The 20700-nt window shown below is 34.3% G+C and overlaps 1 protein-coding gene across 1 annotated transcript in view; it reads right to left on the bottom strand.

Moving 5' to 3' along the window:
• Positions 1 to 20700, bottom strand: part of ANGPT1 (angiopoietin 1) — a 167921-nt gene that overhangs the window by 62014 nt on the left and 85207 nt on the right. The window contains exon 4 of the mRNA XM_026843655.1: positions 14230 to 14462. Coding sequence (XP_026699456.1) covers positions 14230 to 14462 — 233 coding nt within the window. The remainder of the gene's footprint in view (positions 1 to 14229; positions 14463 to 20700) is intronic.

The raw sequence follows: 20700 nt of genomic DNA on the forward strand, positions 1-20700 counted from the left end.
ATTATTTTACCTCTATTTAACTGTTATACACACATTGAAAATCACTTGGAAAGAACTACTTAAAGAGTCAGTCAAGGAAATCTGAATTAGGTTCTTTTTTAACTGAAAGTTACACAAAAAATCATGAGTATATCCTAAAGTTCATATTATTTAACTTTTTAAACAAAGTAATATTTTAATTACAGAGTAATTAGAATTAGATTTGAAAATAGTTTTCTAAGCAGATTGATGTCTAGGAAGCATATTTAGAAATAAACTCTTTCCTCATGCTTAAAGATGAGAAAAAAACACAATAGAACTGCTGTTGATGTAAGAGATGAAGGTGGCAATGGCAGATAGATGCCATAGATATGCCCAGTTCCTTCTGTCCTTCCTCTCATTATCAGACAACTGAAATACCTGAGATTACATACATCAGATAGACTAAGCACCCAACACTCTTTTTTTGCAGCGGTGGGTTTTATTCAGTGAAGCACTGTAGCCAGAAGATGGCTTTCCTTGGGTGCTTATCACCCCTCTTTCAGGAGCTGGTGCTCCCACTGGAAGAAAAGCATAGCTCCTTGTGAAGGACCTGAACTATAACAGATTGCAGCACAGTATATTAAGCACAACCAGCACGAAGTTTAGTCTTTCCTAATACATCAGACTGTATTTTGCAACAGCCCAAAGTTATCATCAAATGGATACTCAGGAATGTTACTGGCAATGTTCTTTTAGGGTAATATATATTTTTTCTAAGATTTGCTGTTGGTTTTTTAACTTAATATTCCATACAATTTCCAAACCACTTCTACCTACTGTAGCTCCAGCCTGCTTTTTTCTATAACATTAAATAGACCCTGAATGCTTTATACATTAAGTGAAGCTCCTGAATCATGTATTTGTTCACATATAGTAGATGCATAAATAATTTAAAAAAAAAAAAAAAAAAAAAAAAAAAAAAAAAAAAGTGACAAGGCTCAAAGAAAGCAGTTCTAAACCAAAATACGTAGCCATTACATTTCTTTGTTCAGCTTCAAGATCTTAATTTACTTTACAGATTTCTAAAGTTAGTTTAGCTATTTTCAAATACAATGTTTATGCCAAAGTTTTATGTACCAGAAGAAAAAGATAAGTCTATGTCAAGCAAATAATATGATAATTCTTTAAACCTGAATGCTTAGCCAAAATTTGGACCCTGGAGGGGTATTTTGATTGCCTTTTCCAGATGAATAAACTGGGGATTAAGCAATTATGCCTATGTGGAAAATCTTGCCTTCTTGAACAAAAGAAGAATTAACAAGAGAAATAAATTCTTCTCTGATAGCACTTCCAAAAGCCTTTTGGTTCATTTTTTAGACCAATAACTTTCTCTTTGGGCTATGCTACATGTGTTTCCATACTTGATGAAACATTTCTTTCAGTTTTCAGTCTTTTGGCTGTTTCCTTTCCTTGGTGCCCCGGATGATGGTTTGAGTCCAGGTAATACACCAGGTACCATGCAGAGCCCTGTCAGATGGCTGCTCCCATGTAGAGGTAGCAGCTCTGGCAATGCAACTGCTCTGCAGCCCTGTGGAGAAACAGGAACCCGAATCAAAGAGGTTTCTGCTCACTCACAGGCTGTAAGCTATCAGGGCTGAGCAGCTGTTCTGCTGCTCCTACTAACAGGGTATTAACCTTCAGTAGAAAGCTGGGGTGGGAACCTGAGGTTGTAGCATCTTTAGTTTTCTTAGAAAGAGTTGCTGGCACTTGCAAGTAGAGCAGAGATACATAGGGCCTTTTCTCGAAAAAGTAGCCAGGGAAATCCCTTAACTGATTGTTAGTTGTGTGTGCCTCTGTGTAGGGTGAGACCATTTTTCTGCTATCAGTTATGAAAATAAGTCAGTGAATTTACTAGTTCCTAACAGCTATCACAAATGAAGGATGCCTGCTTTTCTGTCTGGGTTTAAAGAAACACAAACTGACTACTAAGAATAAATAGCGCTGAAATATTTAGTAATCTAGTTTTCCTCTAGAAATATGAAATTTAAACCATACAATATCTATCTTTTTTCCTAGATGCATGAAAATTATCTATTCTCTACTAGAAAAAAAAATTAAAAATATATACTTGCTTTTTACAATTAATATTTTTAATTGTTTTAGAGAAAGGGAAGTAGTTATTTCATTGCTTTTCAAGTCTCCATCATATATCTGGTGAATGAATAGTACCGTTTGTCTGTAAGCAATAAAGAACGTTAAACTGCAGTTCATTATGTTGATAGAATCAATAAAATCATATTTGTATTTACTAAATTATTTAAGATCCAAACTGCCATGTTTGTGAAATCATTTGAGACTGAGTTAATCACTAGAGTCTTACATCCTTTAGTGATACTGCCAGCAAATGAAAGGCAGCTGTTGGATATTTTGCATGATAGTGACCTATCTGGACAGATATGCAGAGATTTCTGTAGTGTCTTAGTGAATGATTACATTTTCATTGTTTCAATGCTTTATTTACATGAATTTAATTTTCTTGTAGGATTTAATAATCACTATACATACCAAAAGACATTTAGAATAAAATCCTTCATGCATTTGAAGCCAGAATGGAAAAGTCTCTCCCCATAACTTACTGTCAAATATAATTGACCTAAATTTTATCTGCTCTATCAAAAGCATCTGAGGTGAACATTTCTGTCCCCAGATGAGCAGCTTCTGAAAAGGAGAAGGTTGTAAATTGATGGTTTTTACCTACAGCTGTAGGATCCCAGGACAGGGTCATTCAAGGACTACCAAATGGCAGTTTCTGTCTAGATCCAGACTGCAAATACATTTTTCCTTGATCTTGTCATGGTTCCAGACGTACAGTGGGGAATCCTTACATTCTGTAGGAGACCCTGCATCTCTGACCTCTTTTCCAGACATTTGGGTGCAGCTGCTGTGCACAACCAGTTCCAGTTATGATGGCAAATAGTGCCCTGGCTCACGACGAATCAAATCAGGAACAGTTTGCTAATGTTATCAAAAGGATGTCAGTCAAATATCCCCAGTGAGAAGGCCTGGAACACGTCCCACACATGTATGTATGTTCCCAGACCTAGCAGCAGGAACCACAAACAGATCTGACAGAGAAACAGTGAAGATTATTTTTGTTTTGAGATGGAAAAATATGCAAAGAGTTACAGCCACTCAGTTTTTGCTGACTTACAGCCAGAGGTATAGTCTGTTTTTTAAGTGGTCTAGTCTTGCATATACCAACCTCCACTTGAGAGCAAACATTAAACTGAAACCCAATAGCTGGCTGTGACATCCAACTATTCCCTGCAACAAGATAACCTTGTGACAATGCAGCTGTGCTGCAAAAGTTAGACAAATCACAGGGAAAGGCATAAACCTGGAGGCTTACTTCAAGTCAGATATGCTTTCCAGATAAACACAGTGTTGCCTACAAACTAAAATGGTAGTCATAGAACAGCACATTTGTGTCCCTGAAAAAAAGGACTGTAAAGGGGCATTTTCTAGATTGTAGTTTGTTTAGGTACATAATACATACTATGAGTTTTTTCCTTTCCAAAAGGTATTTCTGGATTATTAATGTTACCACTGTCAACCAATATAGCCAATGTGAAAAAGAATTAGAAAATTACAATACATTGACATGTATAGAATTGAAAAAAATATTGCAGTTACTTATTACTGATAAAACATCGGGAACTTTTTGTGCAACCAGCTAGTTAAGTAAAAGTTTTAAATGTTAATTTATATGCACTTAGTAACCAATTCTAAATTATTATAAAGACAAACTACCAACACCTGATTCAAAACTTTCTCCAGCATCAACTTTATTTCCTTCTGTATTAACACTATGTTTTATTTTTGTCTCCACAAATTCTGAAGATCAAATTCTAAAAAAAAAAAAAAAAAAAAAAAAAAAAAGATGATAATAATATGAAAGCCGCTTCTGAGTGTTCTGAATGTCTTAGAGTCCAGCAGTCCTCTCAGATAAGTCATTGTTGTGCATGATTGTGTAATCACATCTGTTTATTAGGAAGGTGAGAGAAAGTTTAGGTCTGGAGCTTGGACATATATTTTCTTTCTAGCAAAGTATACATTCACCAAAATGCTTTTCAGAGTAATATTTCTTTGTGAGATTGCTCTGAATCTGACAAAAAGAGCTGGGGAAAGGCATATTGGGAAAAAAAGTTCATTTTTACATACTAGAATAAAATATTTCTGTTCTGGGAACTATTATTCAATAATCAAGTTTATATAGTATACATTTGCAGATTCTAGTTTATGAAACTTTATTGTCAAGGCTCCTATTAATCCCAAATGAAGTTAAGAGAGTGGTTATACCAGGCTACATTGCCACTCCAGCCTCTCCAGTGTCCCAACTCCAGCATCTGTCATGGATCTTCCTCACCAGACTTGATTTTTTAACCCTCACTGATCTTCTGTTTTCTTCTTTGCTTGCACCCTCATAATTACTTATTTTCGCCTTATTTTCTTTTTCTTTTAGGCCTTCCCCTGACCAGGAAAACCCTAAGGTTTTTCAAGGGATGGGCTAATACCTGGCCCAAAAGAGTCTTTAGTTAGAACAGATGTCCAAAGCAGATAACTGGAAAACAGAATAAGAACAGGCAAGCATATCCAGGAATTTATAGCATAGATTCTTCCTCTGTCAGATATAATATCTACATATCTAATAGTCTTCGAAAGAATTTTCTTCCATTAATTTCTCCAGTTATTTTTTTGAAGCCACATGAATTTTAATTATTCAGTGTCCCATACCAAGGAACTCCATAAAGGTACCACGTCAAAGACAATCTTCCATTGTTGGCTTTTAAACCCTTCACCCTTAGCTGAAAGTGTCAGTAATTCTCCATCCATGCTCTACAAGCCATCTATGATTTCTACTGCATTCTCCTACTACATTTTACACTCCCTGAAGTATCTCTGAAATACTTTATGGATGTTATTTCACATCTTTGATCGTCTGTCTGTAGCTTTTTCCATCTTTTTTTTTTTTTTTTTTTTTTACTCAGGGTCCAATACTTTATACAGTATTTGAGTACATCATGAATTGTACTGTGGTACTTTTTTTTCTGATTTTCTTTCAGGTTTTTTTTTTAATAATTTATAAAATACTATTTTAATTTTGACCATTGATAGGCAAGTAGCACTTACTGTGTCTTTCATTCAAGATTTCTTTGGGAGCTTACCTTGAACTTACACAGGTATTTTAGAAGGTTTGAGAAACCAGAACTCCAGAATTCCTTTCTCACCCCAGGCACACTCATCTGCTGAATGATTAGAATTGAAAATGCTGGCCTTCATTTAAATGTTTAGAGTTTATGACAGTATAAGTAACTATATATATACACACATATTTTTAATGTCTAAGAGATGACTTAGTAATAACCCAAAACCCAGTGCAATGGCAGGGTGTCACTTAGAGGACCAGTGCTGTTGCTGAAATTTCTGTTGATTGTAGACTGCCTCCATAGCCACAGAATGAGTCAGTTAATAGGAGATCTGGCAGAAAGTGTTTTGGTTTGGTGTAGGAGGACAACGGGGGAGACAGGCATGGGGGTTTTATTTGCTTTGTTGATTTCTTGGTTTGTTTCTTTGTTTGTTATACAGATTTATCATTCCACTGAGCTTCTCCAGTGATCTGATTCATCTTGTGACCCTCCAATTGCCAAACTAGATGGAGAAGTGGAAGGGTATTTTTTCCCAGGATCAATGACAAAAGCAAAAATAGCCCCTTTGCCATTAACCCCTAGCCCTTCATGGCTACACGCAAGGCTCTTACTGCATATAGGAGGCCAAAGTGGATGTGCAAACCTGTCTTAAATACAATCCAGTATAACTACGAGGCCATACTGAAATGCAGTTAGTAGGGCTACAATGATTCTACCAGCCTAGGAAGTAGTATACTCTCAGATTCCTTAGGAACATTAATGCTCATTACCTACAAGAATTTCAGATTCATATTTCTAAGGTGGGGAGGACAGAAAAAAAGGTGTAGCCAATTAGATGCCTCACATTAACATTTACAGAAATGTTTTAACAGCTAACAGATTACTTTTTCCTCCCACACACCCTCTAAAAGTATGAGGTAAAAAAAGCAAACCATTGCATTCAAGAGCACTTGAGCTATTAAATAAAACTCAAGCAATTAAATAAATAATTTAAAGCAGAATTTCCCTCCTGTAGTGCTGCAGGAATTGACTCAGTCTTGGAAAACGTTAACATAGTGAGCTTTCATCCTCTCCAGGGCATAATTATTTACTACCTAATAAATTATCAACAGTTATCAAGTTTGTTTCCCAATAAATCCAGCCTTAGTGACTGGTAACAACAATAATGCTTCAATTCACTGTGCATTTGAAAGACATCACTTAGGAATACCATAAAATGGTCCTCATTAGTGAGCTGAAATAGAATGCCTTATGGCCCATTTACAAAGAGATAAAGACACTTAATTATCCAGCTGCAATATAGTTCCCTAAGACTTTCTGCTTGAGACAGCAATTTTGTGAGTAATCAGCCATTCACTAGGATGAGAACTAAAGAAGTCTTTCAAGAACTGCTACAAGACAGATTAAGCCAGTGGCTTTGTTTAATATTTCCAGTGTCCATATTTCTTTAATTGATTTATATTTTTCCACACAGGCACCCTAATGTGCATTTAGTGTTTCCAACTGAAGAATGGTACGCATACAAAGAAATTTTTCACTAACAAGCTATTTGGGCGACACCAACAGCCTTGCTGGCTGGTTTATATGTGCTGATGTCCCTCGTCATATCTTTGGTGTGAATTTTCACAAAACAGAGTGAAGAGGGATTTGACACTGAGATATACTGTAGAAATGAGGGTGGATAATTGATTTCAATAGTAACAATCAGGAATTTAAATATAAAAATATGTACTTAATGTATTAATTTTTCAGTACTAATAAACAGTGACATCCTGTTGTGACCATCAAAAAGTTAATAGGGATAAAATATGGGAATACCCAATTCTGTTCTGAAGAATTTAAATATTTTCTCACTGACAAAAATTTCAAATGCTTCACAATCAAATTGACTTATTTCAGTACTGAATCTCTATTAAAACACATCCTGGCTTGATCCTACATTTTCTTGCATCTTAGTACACAGCATAACTTGGAAATTAATGGATAGTTGCCTGAGCAAGGTAAGAAAGTATTTTTATTTTTAAATCATTATGATTTGGCATTAATATTGTTACTTAGTTAGCTTTAGAAAATAAGAATATAAAATTAATCTGTCCCAATGTAGATATTGATCATATAAATAGCAGCACTAATATCATCACCCTTTAACAAATAATATGGAGAAAAAAGGTACTTGCATATACAATTCAGCTCATACTGAGACAACTCACTTGAGAAAAGTGACTTTGTTTACTCTAAAGAAGTCCAGACCAGGACTCCATATCTACAATGTAAATGTTAGGTGAGTCTGACCCCCAAAAACTCTTACTGGAGCTTTCTGAGCATCTCTGAAAAATGCGTATCCACACAGAAAGTCTCCAAAGTAAACAGGAAATCTATTGCACCTGAACAGAAAAAAACAAGAAACATAAAATAAAGCTGGTGCTGATGTGTGTGTGTAATTGAACATCTACACAACTGTACAAAGACAACATGGCCTCCAGCTCCGCACCTCAGTGGGTCCATCCGCTCAATTAGATTCAGTTACAGGAAGGGTAAGGGGACCCCTCTTCTATGACACTAAGTGCAAAATCAAGATTCAATATTTCCCCAGCTTTCAAAATGTAAAGAAAGGCAGATCAAAAAGTGGAATGCTTCTTTATAACAATGAGCTTTGTGAATTGCAGGTGAACATTTTATGATAGCATTCTGCTGATGTCTTCTTAAACCAAGGTTATTTCTGTTATTGCTTTAAGATGTCTTAAAAAAAAAAAAAAAAAGTTCTCATAAAATCTCTAAAGCAGGAGGAAGTAGAAAGAAACTGAGCAAATGGATGTTTTCCGTATTCTTCAACACACATACTGTCAACCTGAGCTGAAGCTATTTGCTTTCACATCTTTGGGGACTAAAGCAGGACTTCATGACAAAATAAGGTAAGTGTAGAACACCGGATGGCTTCAGTGCATTAAAAGAGGTTCTGCTTAAAGTTCTGCTGAGGTCACTCTAAATTTGTCAAGTGTGTGTTTCTTAATTAATTCATAATTAATATTAAGAAAAACAACCTTAATAAAATATTGAAATTCATAGAAGAAAAGAGTCACTTGTTATTACATTGTCGTATGTTATAACACACTAATAAAAATGCAATTTCAGATATAAGGAAAAAATCTTGCACTTCACTCTTTTCTTATAAAGTCACACTCCTGATGCAGCTCAGACCTACCATTGCAGCCAAAGTTGGTCAGAAACTTCTAGATTTTTGCTAGCTCATTTTGCTGATTCTGTGTTTCAGAAGAAAAATAAAGTGACTGATATGCCATGCTCTAGGTTTCTACCTCACTGGTTATGACTTATCACATTGAAAAAAACCTTAGCAATGTCAAGGATGAGGTCCAAAGAGGAAGCAAGTACTTAAGGAATGTAAAGATACTGTTAGAGAAATGGTACCAAACAAAACATGCTGTCACCTCAAAATATATCTCAGATGTGTACAAATAATATTCTTTCTGTGCACAGAAGAAAAGTGACCAAGAACCCTATCATACAGTCTTACTCTTCTACACTGCTGTCTAAAATCTATTTAAATATCCTCATTATTGAGTTCCAATATATGACTGAATCAACATTATACAGAAAATTTGTCTTGCTGAACACAGTCCAAACATTAAGATTTAAAATTGCCTTTCAGAATACCTGAATCTGTTATTTTATCCTGGGATTCACACTGGGACCTTTTTTTTTTTTTTTTTTTTTTTTTTTTTTTTAATACTAGCTTGTATTATATAAGGTGTCTTTGAAGTCTTTCGAAGTCTTTCTAATGAAGTAGACCAGCATCACTGCTGGGACAATTCTACTTATGTCAATGGTGTTTCCCCTGTGCATGTAACCTTCAGGTCATTTCTTTGATGTTTTTATTCTATTCTCATTCTTTTCACTTCAGCATAAATTTTAACATAATAACAACTGTAGTCTAAGAAGTGGAATAGACTATTTACTCTTTAATGTTTTAGATAAAATAATTGCTATGCCTTTTAAAAACATGAATTCCATTCAAATAAATGTTTGGATATATTTACTTTTCCTGCATAATTTTCTAAAATATGACAACTACCCATAAACCAGGAGATTTGTACCTTTTCAGAAATGCCAGACCCACTAACCACGTTATTTACTTCATGAACTCAGTAGGCACTTCTGGGAGGTAAATTCTTAGCATATATGTGTATTATTTTGAGAATTAAGCTTAGCTTATTGCAGCATTCAAAAGGAAGCTAATGCTTCATTCCTTTCCTGCTGGGAGGTCACAAAACCAGACATTTATGACAAAACTTTCTCTAATGCTCCATTAGTTCTCTGAAGTGTATTGGTTTAGATCAAACATTTTAACAAGGTATATTATTATGCAGTCTGATGGACAACATAAAAAACCAGGAAAATGAAAATAAGTTTATGGCTGAATATTCTTTCCCGTTTAATTTTTACATTCCCTTAACCTGTGGGTAGGAGTACTTGGATTTACACAAATTAAGGCTAACACAATAGACACTCCAGATCTATTTTCTTATACTGGAATAAAAAGACAATATATTTGAAAAGATATGTGACTTTTGACTGGGCATATTTTGTAATGTTTGGCTTGAAACATAATTTCCCACTGGATCAATACTATTTCTAAATTCCTTGGTTTGAACTTGGATGCACTTGATGATGATATTGCCTATTGTTTAACATAATTTGTACTGTATTCCTTGGGTTTTTTTTTTGTTTTGTTTTTTTTTTTCATGATATTTGTGTGACTCTACATAGCAGTATATATCCTTTTCATAAGTAATTTTTCTGATGTGCAAGCTTAGAAAGTCTGTCACTAAACTATTTTCTGTTACAGATTTATTGTTTGATAGTAACAGTGATATGCCATAAGCTTTATCCATCCTCAGACAATACTCAAATTAGTATGAGAATGAACAGATTAAAGAAAACCATAATCACAAAATCTTTCATGACTCTTGCAAAGAATAATGTGATCTCTGTCCAATTCATCTACTACAGATGAAGGACTTCTGGAGTCTTGGAGATAGTCATGAAATATCTCTATAGTGATTAATTAAGCTTTCGCTTCAATGTTTGTACTTCCCCAACTTTTATTGGGGAAAAATAAAGTTTTAGGCACTTATCTAGATTCGAATTTGGCGATTACTTAATCTTTTAAAAGTTACTTCAAATTTTCACCATTTGGAAGGCTAGTGTCTGAAAATGCTGCTGTTTTAGAAATTCTATTGTAGAAATTTATTGGCAGCCGCTGACGAGATTGGTGCCCTTGACTAAAAAATGCATCGACTTTGTGACAAATCTATTTAGCCATAGACACAGGCCAAAATGGAGACATGAGAGTCCCCGTGGTATCCTGCATATATGTCAATCTCTGTAGGTTTTGTGACCTATTAGAGTGTCTATTTTAAGGATTACATGCAACTGAAATCCTAGAATCACTCTCTCTGGGACAGAGGTGGGTGGTATTTTGGAAACCAAACTCACAAACAATTCCAAGTTTTACAGGTGGCCCCCATACCAAAACTGGTCTATACCAAAACTGACAGGGAAAGTGGGATCTGGATTTTGCATTTACATCCATCTATATTTTAAAAATGTATCCTTGGTGTGGGTTTTACTTTTTTCTCTCTTCCTCATTTGCCTTTATATCCTTCAGAAATTCTCCTAAAGTTTGTCTAGCCACTGTGGAAGTGTGAAAGCAGATTTCTTAGGGTTGTCATCCAGTACCAGGGAGTAGTTAGCTATGCTTCTCAGAGTACAAAACTGAAAAAAAAGCAGTTTCTGTTCAGCCCTGTATCTCTACACTGTTCAGCTATATTATTCACAGGCTCCTATGAGACAAACTTCTGAAAGTTTCCCAACTTTTTTAAATTAATCTAAAAATAAATCTGATATGATTACATCATTACTGGAGGAAATTTATCTCATGTTTTGTAATCAAAAAGTAATGGTTATTACCATCTTGGTTTCAAATGAAGTTGTTTAGCTGTATTATTATTATTTTATTATTAAAAATACTTTTAAAAATACTAATTTCAGTTTCACAAATTGGAAAATCCTGAATACTATGATTCATGCAAGAAGAAAATTTTCCTGTCTGACTTATCTTGAGGGAGATTTTTAGGTTTCTTAATATGGATAATAGTTTTTTAAATATATATGAATACATGTAATATAAAATGCATAGATTTAGATTTTTTAATTTATGGTTGAAACCCCAACAAATGTACTTAAAGCCATTCTCAAAATATGATAGTATTTTCAAAGATGAATGTCCCTAGTTTAAAGCCTGATGTTTTGAAGGGGACCCATCCTTTGCTATGTCTTCAGCTTTCTAATAATTCAAAAATCTTTATCAATCTACCTTCACTTAATCAAGCGCTATCTTTTATCAGTGGAAAATATCACTTAGTGTTACTGGCTCTTCCTTTTCTCCCTACCATTAGTTATTTTATATACTTCCATAACAGCATCCCACATACCTTCTTTCCCATCTAATAGTTCTCTATGTTACAGCTCTCTCTCTCTCATATGGAAATCGTTCCCGGTCTCTAATTATTTCCATTGTCCTATTCTCTTCTGGAACATTTCCATTTCTGCTATGTCCCTTATGAAATTAGATGACAGATTTACCAGAATATGACAGGAGTGTCATAGATTTATATATCACATTTTGTTATTCTCTATCAATAAACACCAGTTCTCACAGGATATTTTATGTTTTGAACATTAACGCACGCATAAAGATTTGTGTAAGACTATCTAAACTTCATATTTTTGTGTGAATTTAGAGTAGCTCCTGTGGGTAATGGAGTCCAAAATCAAGGGTTTGAGTTAGGGTATTAAAATTTTATTTAGGCATTTAACTGTGCTGAGCGTCTTTTGTTTCCATAGTACCTCAGAAATAAAAAAAAAAAACTGTTGAAAATTCAGGTTTTCAGGCACCTGAATTTGTACCCAAGAGCCCAATTTGAAACATCCACTTCTGTAATCCTCTTTCAAAGTTTTTATAAGAAGCAGCTGAGAAAACTGAGTTTAGGAAAAATGTTGGTTTGGGGTTTTTTTATTTGAATAAAATTCAAAATTGTTAGAAAAAACTTTCTAACCTTACAAAGAACTTGCAATATATATCTGTATGAGAATAATATATCTTTCATTTTGATATTATTTTTAAAGTACTCCTGAGCTCTATTAGAACACTCTGAACACAGCTTTGCCAGGTTTCTTTGCCAAAAGTCCATAAAACATAATAAAAGATTTGTATTGCATCACATTGTTTCTCTCCTGATATGAGAACAGCCTACTATGAATGATGTTATTTAATTCAAAATGCTCGAGAAATATATAACAGAATAAGCAGAAGGGAATATTTAGAATGAACATGAGAGGGGGAAAAAAATAATAATAAAAAAAAAGTAGTCTATCAACATGGGCCTAAGCATGCAACACTTCCAAAGGAAGAGATGTAATCCTCGTCATTGGAACAGTTTAGATTTAAGCCACACAAGTTGCATGGGAATATAGAGTAGAGAGCAAACCCACACTGCCTTGAGCTGAATAGTTTGAATGGTCTAATATGTCTTCTGCCTCTTAAACAAGAGTATTGAGGTATGATGCAGGTGACAAGGTTTTGATTGTGGGGTTGGGGATTGTTTTTTCAGGTTTCTGTTCATTGGTTTGTGTTTGGGTTTTTTGGTTGTTTTTTGTTTGTTTGTTTGTTTTTGTTTTTTGTTTTTTTTTTCTTTTTTGGATTTTAGATAATTTATTGCACTTAGCACTCTAGAAATACAATGAGCAAATATGCTGGGCTCTTTGGACTTCTGGTACTTAACCTCACATAGACCTCTTTCATCCATGCTTCCACTGAATCACTAGCACAACTTGTGCATCTACAGTTCCTCTCTAAGTTTACCCTGTACCTTTTCTCAGAGGGTTTTGATGGTTTCTTCCCAGATGGATATTATTTTATTTTCTCAACTTTCTATTCCCCAGTATTTTTAACCCCCTGCATGCTATTCCAGGCACAATTGTTAATTCTTTTTTTAGCGTGCTATTCTTAGCATATGTCTTTTTATTTATATTCTCCCTTACATTCAACCTTTCCTCTATTCTGTATGATTCTGCCTTGTTCTTTGTAGTTACAAATTTGTTCTTTCCTGTGTCCCATTTTCATTCTTTACAGTGATTTCCATTCAACCATCTCCCTGAGCAGTTCTGATGAAAGGAATTTCTTTCCAGAGACATTCTGCAGTGTTGTTAACATTTGAGAATCGAAATCCTACCTGAATTTCTTTCTCAGTCTCTGTAAGAAATCTGTTTAGTAAGAAAGGCAGATAAGAGAATTGTCTTAGAATCTCTGTCAACCCCTTCTTTCAAAGGATGTTATTTCTATCTTCTGTGTTTGTAGTGTGCATAATGCACCCAGAAACAAACAAAATCCAGCAAGGCAGAAGATAGAAAAAATGATCCCTTATTATAAATAAAATCTCATTCAAGGGAATAGATTCATCTTTTGGATGTCTACAACACCATAAGTACATACAACCCAGTTCAACAACATTATAACCCATATATATGTATAATATTATGGGTTACTTTCCTTCATCTAGTACCCTGTTCTCTCCATTGATTGTAAAGGACATCTAGGGTAAATTAGATATAGGCATCTACAAAGTTAACATCCATGTTTGGTTGGAGTACTCACAAAGGAAGGAGACAGACCTCAAAGGAACAATCAGTATTGCTGATGTGAAGTCAGGGGAATTGTGGCCTACAACAGCTATGGTCAAGGTACAACATCTCAGTGACATTAAATTCAAAAAATCAAATATGATTGGTAGCACAAAGGTCAGCTCAGCACTGTCTGAACCTTATTTGAAGTGTGGGTTCTCATCAGCTTTTTTGTCCTCAGTTATAATGTATTTTTCTTTCTTGGAATTAGATCGTTAAGTTCTGCCTTTTCAAAAATTGAGGACTGACTTCAGAAGAAATTTCCTAGTACTTCTAATATTTGAAAATGCTATATTCTTACCTCCTTCCTTGGAACAGAGGGTGATTAGAGTGTGAACCGTATCCATCAATTCAAGCTGCTGTTTCTGCAGTACACTGTTATTGCTTGTTGCCTTGTTTAACTGCTTCTCTAGTTCTTGGATTATGTAGCTTTGTCTTGTGACCAAGCTCTGTAGGTTCTCTTTTTCCTCCTTCAAAGTGTCCAGTTCCTCTTTATGCCTTTCTTCCATTTCTAAAATTCTGTGCTCAAGTAAACTAAAATGAAATTTAAAAAATAGTAGATATGATTTCATGCCAACTTATGAATAAAGAAAACATAACTATTTTATTATTCACCATAGAATTCAGTACATAAATAATTTATTTTAAAAATATCATATCTACTAATTCAGCCCACTGATTTTGTCTGTCAAACAGCCAAACATAACTGATCTCAAAGTTGTGATATTTGCATGCTGTAGTGCTTAAAATCCACAGGAGCACATATCTAGCTGTTATACCCATCCAAGTGCACGAGCACAGGGCCAGTAACACATTTCTATGTAGACGTTCAGGCAGAAAAGCCTAAGGTAGGCAAAGGAAGGAGAAGAGCAGGGCATTGAAGGGGACATCATTGGTAGTATGGACGTGTCCATATAAGAGACAAAAATCAGCGGTAAACTAAGGAAGAGTTTGTGAAGATCCTTGCCACTGAATGGAAGATAAGCATTAGGAGCTATGAGGTACTATCAAGGGATATGGAACCCATATTAAAAGTATTATTTGATGTGGTCAGTGAAGCTGGGAAAGAACTTGTGTGCCAGATGAGTGGTATATGCTTTTACATTAAGAATAGTACTGTTTCCCCAAAAGATAAATCAGAAATTTTTATTTTAAGATAGGATTCTCTTGTTTTCCTTGAGTCCAGATATATTCCTCCCTCCCCTTTTCTGGTTCCACAAAAGGCTCCTCAGACAGAAAACTGTTGTGCATCATACTACATGACCTGCTTACATCAATTTTTATAAATAATTTTACACATGTATGGAAAGACTTTATTATGATTAATATTATTTTTCTATTATCCAAGTTAAGTGTACAATTTACAAAGATCAAAGCATATCAGGTTATATCTAGAAGAGGAGTTGTAGATATAAAGGACAGCTAATATCTGTCAACAGTGAACAAGAAGTTTTTTGGGCCATGGCTTTGATGTTGTAGTGAGTGTTTAGCAGAAATAATGTATTAATATTAGATAAAGAAATTAATTCAAGCCCTGTGTTACTTTTTGTGCAGTAATTCTACTGTATATGCCAAAAGAGGTGTTGCTCATGCCCACAAACCAACTGGTGGTGGTTACAAACTTGCCAACAAACTGCTTCCTGTTCAGTCTTAGGTTTTATTTATTTGCACTCTCTCCACACCTTTGTTTTTACTTCTGGATAATAGATCAGTGGCAAAATGCCTGCATAATTTCAGGTCATTTAACCTAACTGAAGAATGTAATAAAATCCATATGGAGTTGTTTCTACTAGATATCACAGAGACTTAATAGGAGCTGTTACAAATCATAACAATGCAAAGATTAAATTCAGGCCCTGGATTTGCTGTACAAGCTAGAGTAATATAAAACCTTTTTTTTTTTTTTTTTTAACTAAAAGAAACCAAACATCAAATCTCTTTTTCTGAAGTGTTATAAATGTGGAACTTACAAAAATACTGAAGAAAATACACTTTGTGATATCAACATATCTAGTTCTGTGAAAACCCGAAGGATCTGGGTAAAGGGGGAGAAAAAGAGAAGACGGGAAGGGAAAACACTTTTTCATGAGGTCCCAAACTCAAAGGAGAACATATCTCATTCTAAAAGGCTCATTAATTAGTAACGAAAGCATAACAAGATTCAGTGGACTGGAATCAGATGACAGAAAGTTTCAATCTGAAATGAAATACAGATTTTGAAGCCAAAGATGATAAATTATTTTAACACCTTATCAGATCTCTAGCTGATTTTTTTCATCACTTGAACTCTAACATTAAACATGATGCCTTTATAGTCTAGACTCATGAATTTTTTTTGAGAATATTTACGTGGAAGTCTGAGCTTTGTTATGGAGAAGGTCAGACTAGTTAATTTAGAAAGGCAGAAGTGGTTGAAAATGTTCTGATGGAACTGGTTTTAGTCATAAAATACTGTTAAAAAAAAAGTTCTATTTGAATTTTATCAGTTCTGTCCACTTTTTTACAGAAATTATTAAAATGCTCCTTCTGACACTAGATTTTAACTTCTTTGCTAGACCACAAGCTATATCAATGCACTTGGGAACAAGGTGGGCTCTGGGCAGTCTGTGATAAAATGGATGTTAAGTGTGGCCACATCCCAGTCTGACATCTTACAGTCCATCAAAAATATTGTTCATTATCAAGGTAAGAGATGTCATTCTGGAAGTCAGAACATTTCTTTATAGTTAAAAGGTAAGTGAACACAAAAAAAGTTCCCTTTATCTTTGTCCATATCCTAGTCCAGTACAGGGCATTTCCCTAATTCCACATCCTCTTTGGATGTCCACATCTAAAAGATTTTCCTATCTGAATGATTTCATGTAAAAGAACCTTTGACAGCCAAAATTTGTGCATGACATTATTTGTTTCCCACCATAGCCTTCTTAAGACCATAGTAGAGGATCCCATGGTGTTGACAGTCTTATTTGTAGCAACACTGGCAGTGTCAAGCAAGAAGGAAGAGGCTGAAAATGTTTAGAGCTTCCCAGTTTGGCATCTATGGAGACAGACAGCAAGCATATGTTTTACAGCTTTAGTAATAATACATCCTAATATTTATGAGTAGTGTCAAGCACATGTGGTAGAAAGATGGGAGTGTCATAGCGCTTGATTCCTTTGCAGTTTTCTATGTAGATTGAAAGTTCTGTTATAAACTGCAAAACTAAGCCATTTTAAGGAATGCAAATGCATTTATGCAATCATCTTTCTATATCCATAAATCTACAATAGATGAGAATAAGTCCTGAGGATAGAACCGCTCCCTGTATTCCTGGGAGAAATTCAAGACATCGCATTTTAAACCTTTGGTCAAAGTTCCAAATGAACAAAAGCAAAAAATTCACATAGATTGGGGATTTCCACTGGCCTGTTCCAAAAGGAAGAAATCCTTCAACAGCATGAGAAAAGCTGCTCTCATGGTCTTTGACTCCAGTGTGGCCAGAAATATCACTTGTATTGTTACATTCATATTTATTATAGCTTTTTTTTTTTTTTTTTTTTTTTTTTTTTTTTTTTTTTTTTAAGTGCTGGACACCTCATAAAAAAATCTTGAAACAGGTTGAAACCAATTACAAAGATTTTAGATTTATTTTTTTTTTTAACAGTTACAAGACTGCTCTGTTCTCTCTTTTTTTCCTTGTGACATCAGACAATTTATAATAGACAAATACCATGAATAAATAACTTTGCTGAGTGCTTGGTAAAGATACTTTCTCAATGTTTTAAAGAGGCATTGTAAAGACAGAATTAAAATGAAAATATTTCTACTGGTTTTCATTAATGACTATTGCTGACATAAAATATTAAAGAAAACAAAAAGAAGGTTGTCTCTATAGCAATTAATCCAATAATCTGAAAAGGTTAATTGAAATTGTTATATAACAACATTCTTTTATAACACTTTCTGGTGACATGTTATGGACATTATGTAATAAGGGGCTCTTTTTTACAGTGAGTTTACTGTATGTTTTGTATACATTTGAACTTCCTATACATTTCCTATATGTTTGGAATTCCTGTATGTTTGAAAACATTCCTGACCTAGACAACTGAAGCAGTCATGGGAACTGCAATACTCACAATAAAAATAAATCACCATTCACTAGAAGCATCATATATATATGCATGTATATAAACACACACACACACATACATATATATATATATATATATATGTATTTCTATAATTGTAGTCTTCAATTTTGGGGAAAAAAATCAGACATTTAGTCAACAGAATGAAATTGTGAAGAAACTGTTGTGAAATGTTGATGTTAACATGGATAAATACAAATATTATCCATTGGACAATAACTCTTTGCAGTAATTATCTAGAAGGCAGTTCAACTAAAAACAAACACACCACCCCACCCCCAACTCAGAGAAACTCAATTTTGTTAAAGGTTAGCTGTGTCTCAATGTCTAATCTACTTATCTTGCTGAGGCTAGGAATCTAATTTCAACTAAACAAATGATGTGTTAACTTTGACAGGATATAAGCCAGTGGGATGCCTCAGTGCAACTGTGCTGTTTCCAGCTGATTCAGAAAAAGCTCTCTGATAATGCTGGAGAGGGTAGAAGGTCCATACAGAAGTCAAAGAAATACTTCCAGTGAAAGCTGTTGTCATTCTGAAAGGTGATGAAGTAGAACATATAGAAAATACTCTGGAAGCTCTCTGGGGAGGAAGGAAATTCTGGTTTAGACAATCTGCCTTATAAGGTAGGTAGTTTATTCACTAATCTATTCCAGACCACAGTGGTTTAAGAGATTTTTTAATCTTTATTTTCAGAGGCCTCAGTTTAGACATGTGAAAACAGGCTACAGACAAGATCTTAGAGACGGACATCTTTTGCATTATAATATTTTTTTAAATCTGGATTTATTAAAAATACAGATAAAAACATTTATTTGTTAAGCTATTCAATAAATAAAGATAAGTAACATCAGACTAGAAAAAATTTTTTGGCCATATACATGTGGTTTTCTTGTGTTATGTATGTATGGGAAGACAAACAGGTAGAGAATTTAAATGCTTACTTTTGAACGCAAGAACAGTATTTTCTCATCAAAACAGCTTATTTGTACTTGCTTTTACATGAATGAAATTTTCCCTATATTGTTAGGTGCTGACCATTCATACTTACTTTGGTGGTATCACATTGTCCGACAAGTTTAAGGAAATATAAAAATATGTGTCCCCATATTTCTCAAGGCCAGTAAAGCAACTGGTCACTTAGCACTAGTAAGCCTGTATTTTTATACCAGTGATAAGAAAATTCCACTGGAATGACAAAAGTGTAGTGAAAAATCTAGGTTGATCTTTTTAGTATATGCAAAACCCGTAAATAAAACTTTTCAGACATACTGTCTTTCCCCATGTTTCGTACAATCAGATGGGAATTCAAGAATCATTCGAGTCCTTATATGTCATAGAATACAACAGTTGTACTGAATGAGTTAATCATCTAGTTTAATTGTCTGCAAATTCAAGTTGGATTTAAATATAAATTTCACTTCCACTATTTATTGCTCAAGATCCAGAATTCCATTACATTTTTCATTTGTTTCATTTGAGTAAATAAAAAGTTGTTTTCACATTTGCATATTAAAATACATGGCGCACAATAAGTTAAATGTAGTTGGTACACTCTGGAAAAAAATGGAGGCTCATAAAGTCATTTAAGCAGGGAAATCTCTCAAGAATAAATCTAAATAGTTTATAGAAAGCTCTTGTGGGAGAAAAAATGGTAATGGAAGAAACCACCATTTACATTATAGTGGGTGGGAGCCCACAAAACTAAATTATTTACGGCATGAAAGCACTCAATAGAAACATGATTCTGGGGCAAATGTGACTCTGCTCATGCCATAGAATATTTTTCACTTCAGTGGGATAAAAAGAAAAAAATTGGCCACTCTTCCCAGCAAAGGCAGGAAGTAAAGAGAAAGGCCAAGAATAGATATATTTCTAGTCTAAAGAACATGCATTGGTCCCCTGTTGATAGGCAGTGTTCATTTTATTTAAGGATAATATACAAGTTACTGTACTACATCAATGATCACTTATTATTACTATAAAATTTTGCATTACTTTAATCCAAAATCCAGTTCTTTGAAAGTGATTAAAATCATTATTTTTATTTTATATAGAGGGAATTTTATCACAGAGGGAGAAATGATCCACCCACAATACACCATCTGTTTTGATTACTTTTGCAATCATAATAATTCCTACACCCGTTCCCACTGTGGTGTACACCTACTGCAGAAGAAACCCCTTTCCAAAAAAATTTACAGTCAATGTAAGCAACTTTGATAAAAAAAGTCTTGTCTCTTTTCTTGATGTGAAAGTGATATGCACAAGGATGAGGACATTTTAACTGCAAATAACTACTGAACATAGCCTGGTAGGTAATCTATAAGTACTGTTTAAAGTTAAGCAAGATAAAATCATTGGCATGTCCAGAAATCTAGTATCTGCTGAGATCACTAAGATTGTCCCATAGTGAACTTGACACACACTTAATTGATTTCATTTGACCATTTTGTCATGTCACAGGTCATTTCATCATAATGTCAGCCAAGTCAAAGGTCAGTTTAAGTAAAATTTACTTGTTTACTGACATGAAGGCTTTACACCCTGACACATTGCTAAGATAAATAAATAAATTCAGATTTTCAGGTACACAAGACTCAGTCTCTTGAGCAGCCAATAAAATTTTGTTTCTAAGCAGA

The sequence above is a fragment of the Athene cunicularia genome, assembly GCF_003259725.1.
Source record: "Athene cunicularia isolate RWA chromosome 2 unlocalized genomic scaffold, athCun1 chr2_part1, whole genome shotgun sequence".
Classification (NCBI taxonomy): Eukaryota; Metazoa; Chordata; class Aves; order Strigiformes; family Strigidae; genus Athene; species Athene cunicularia.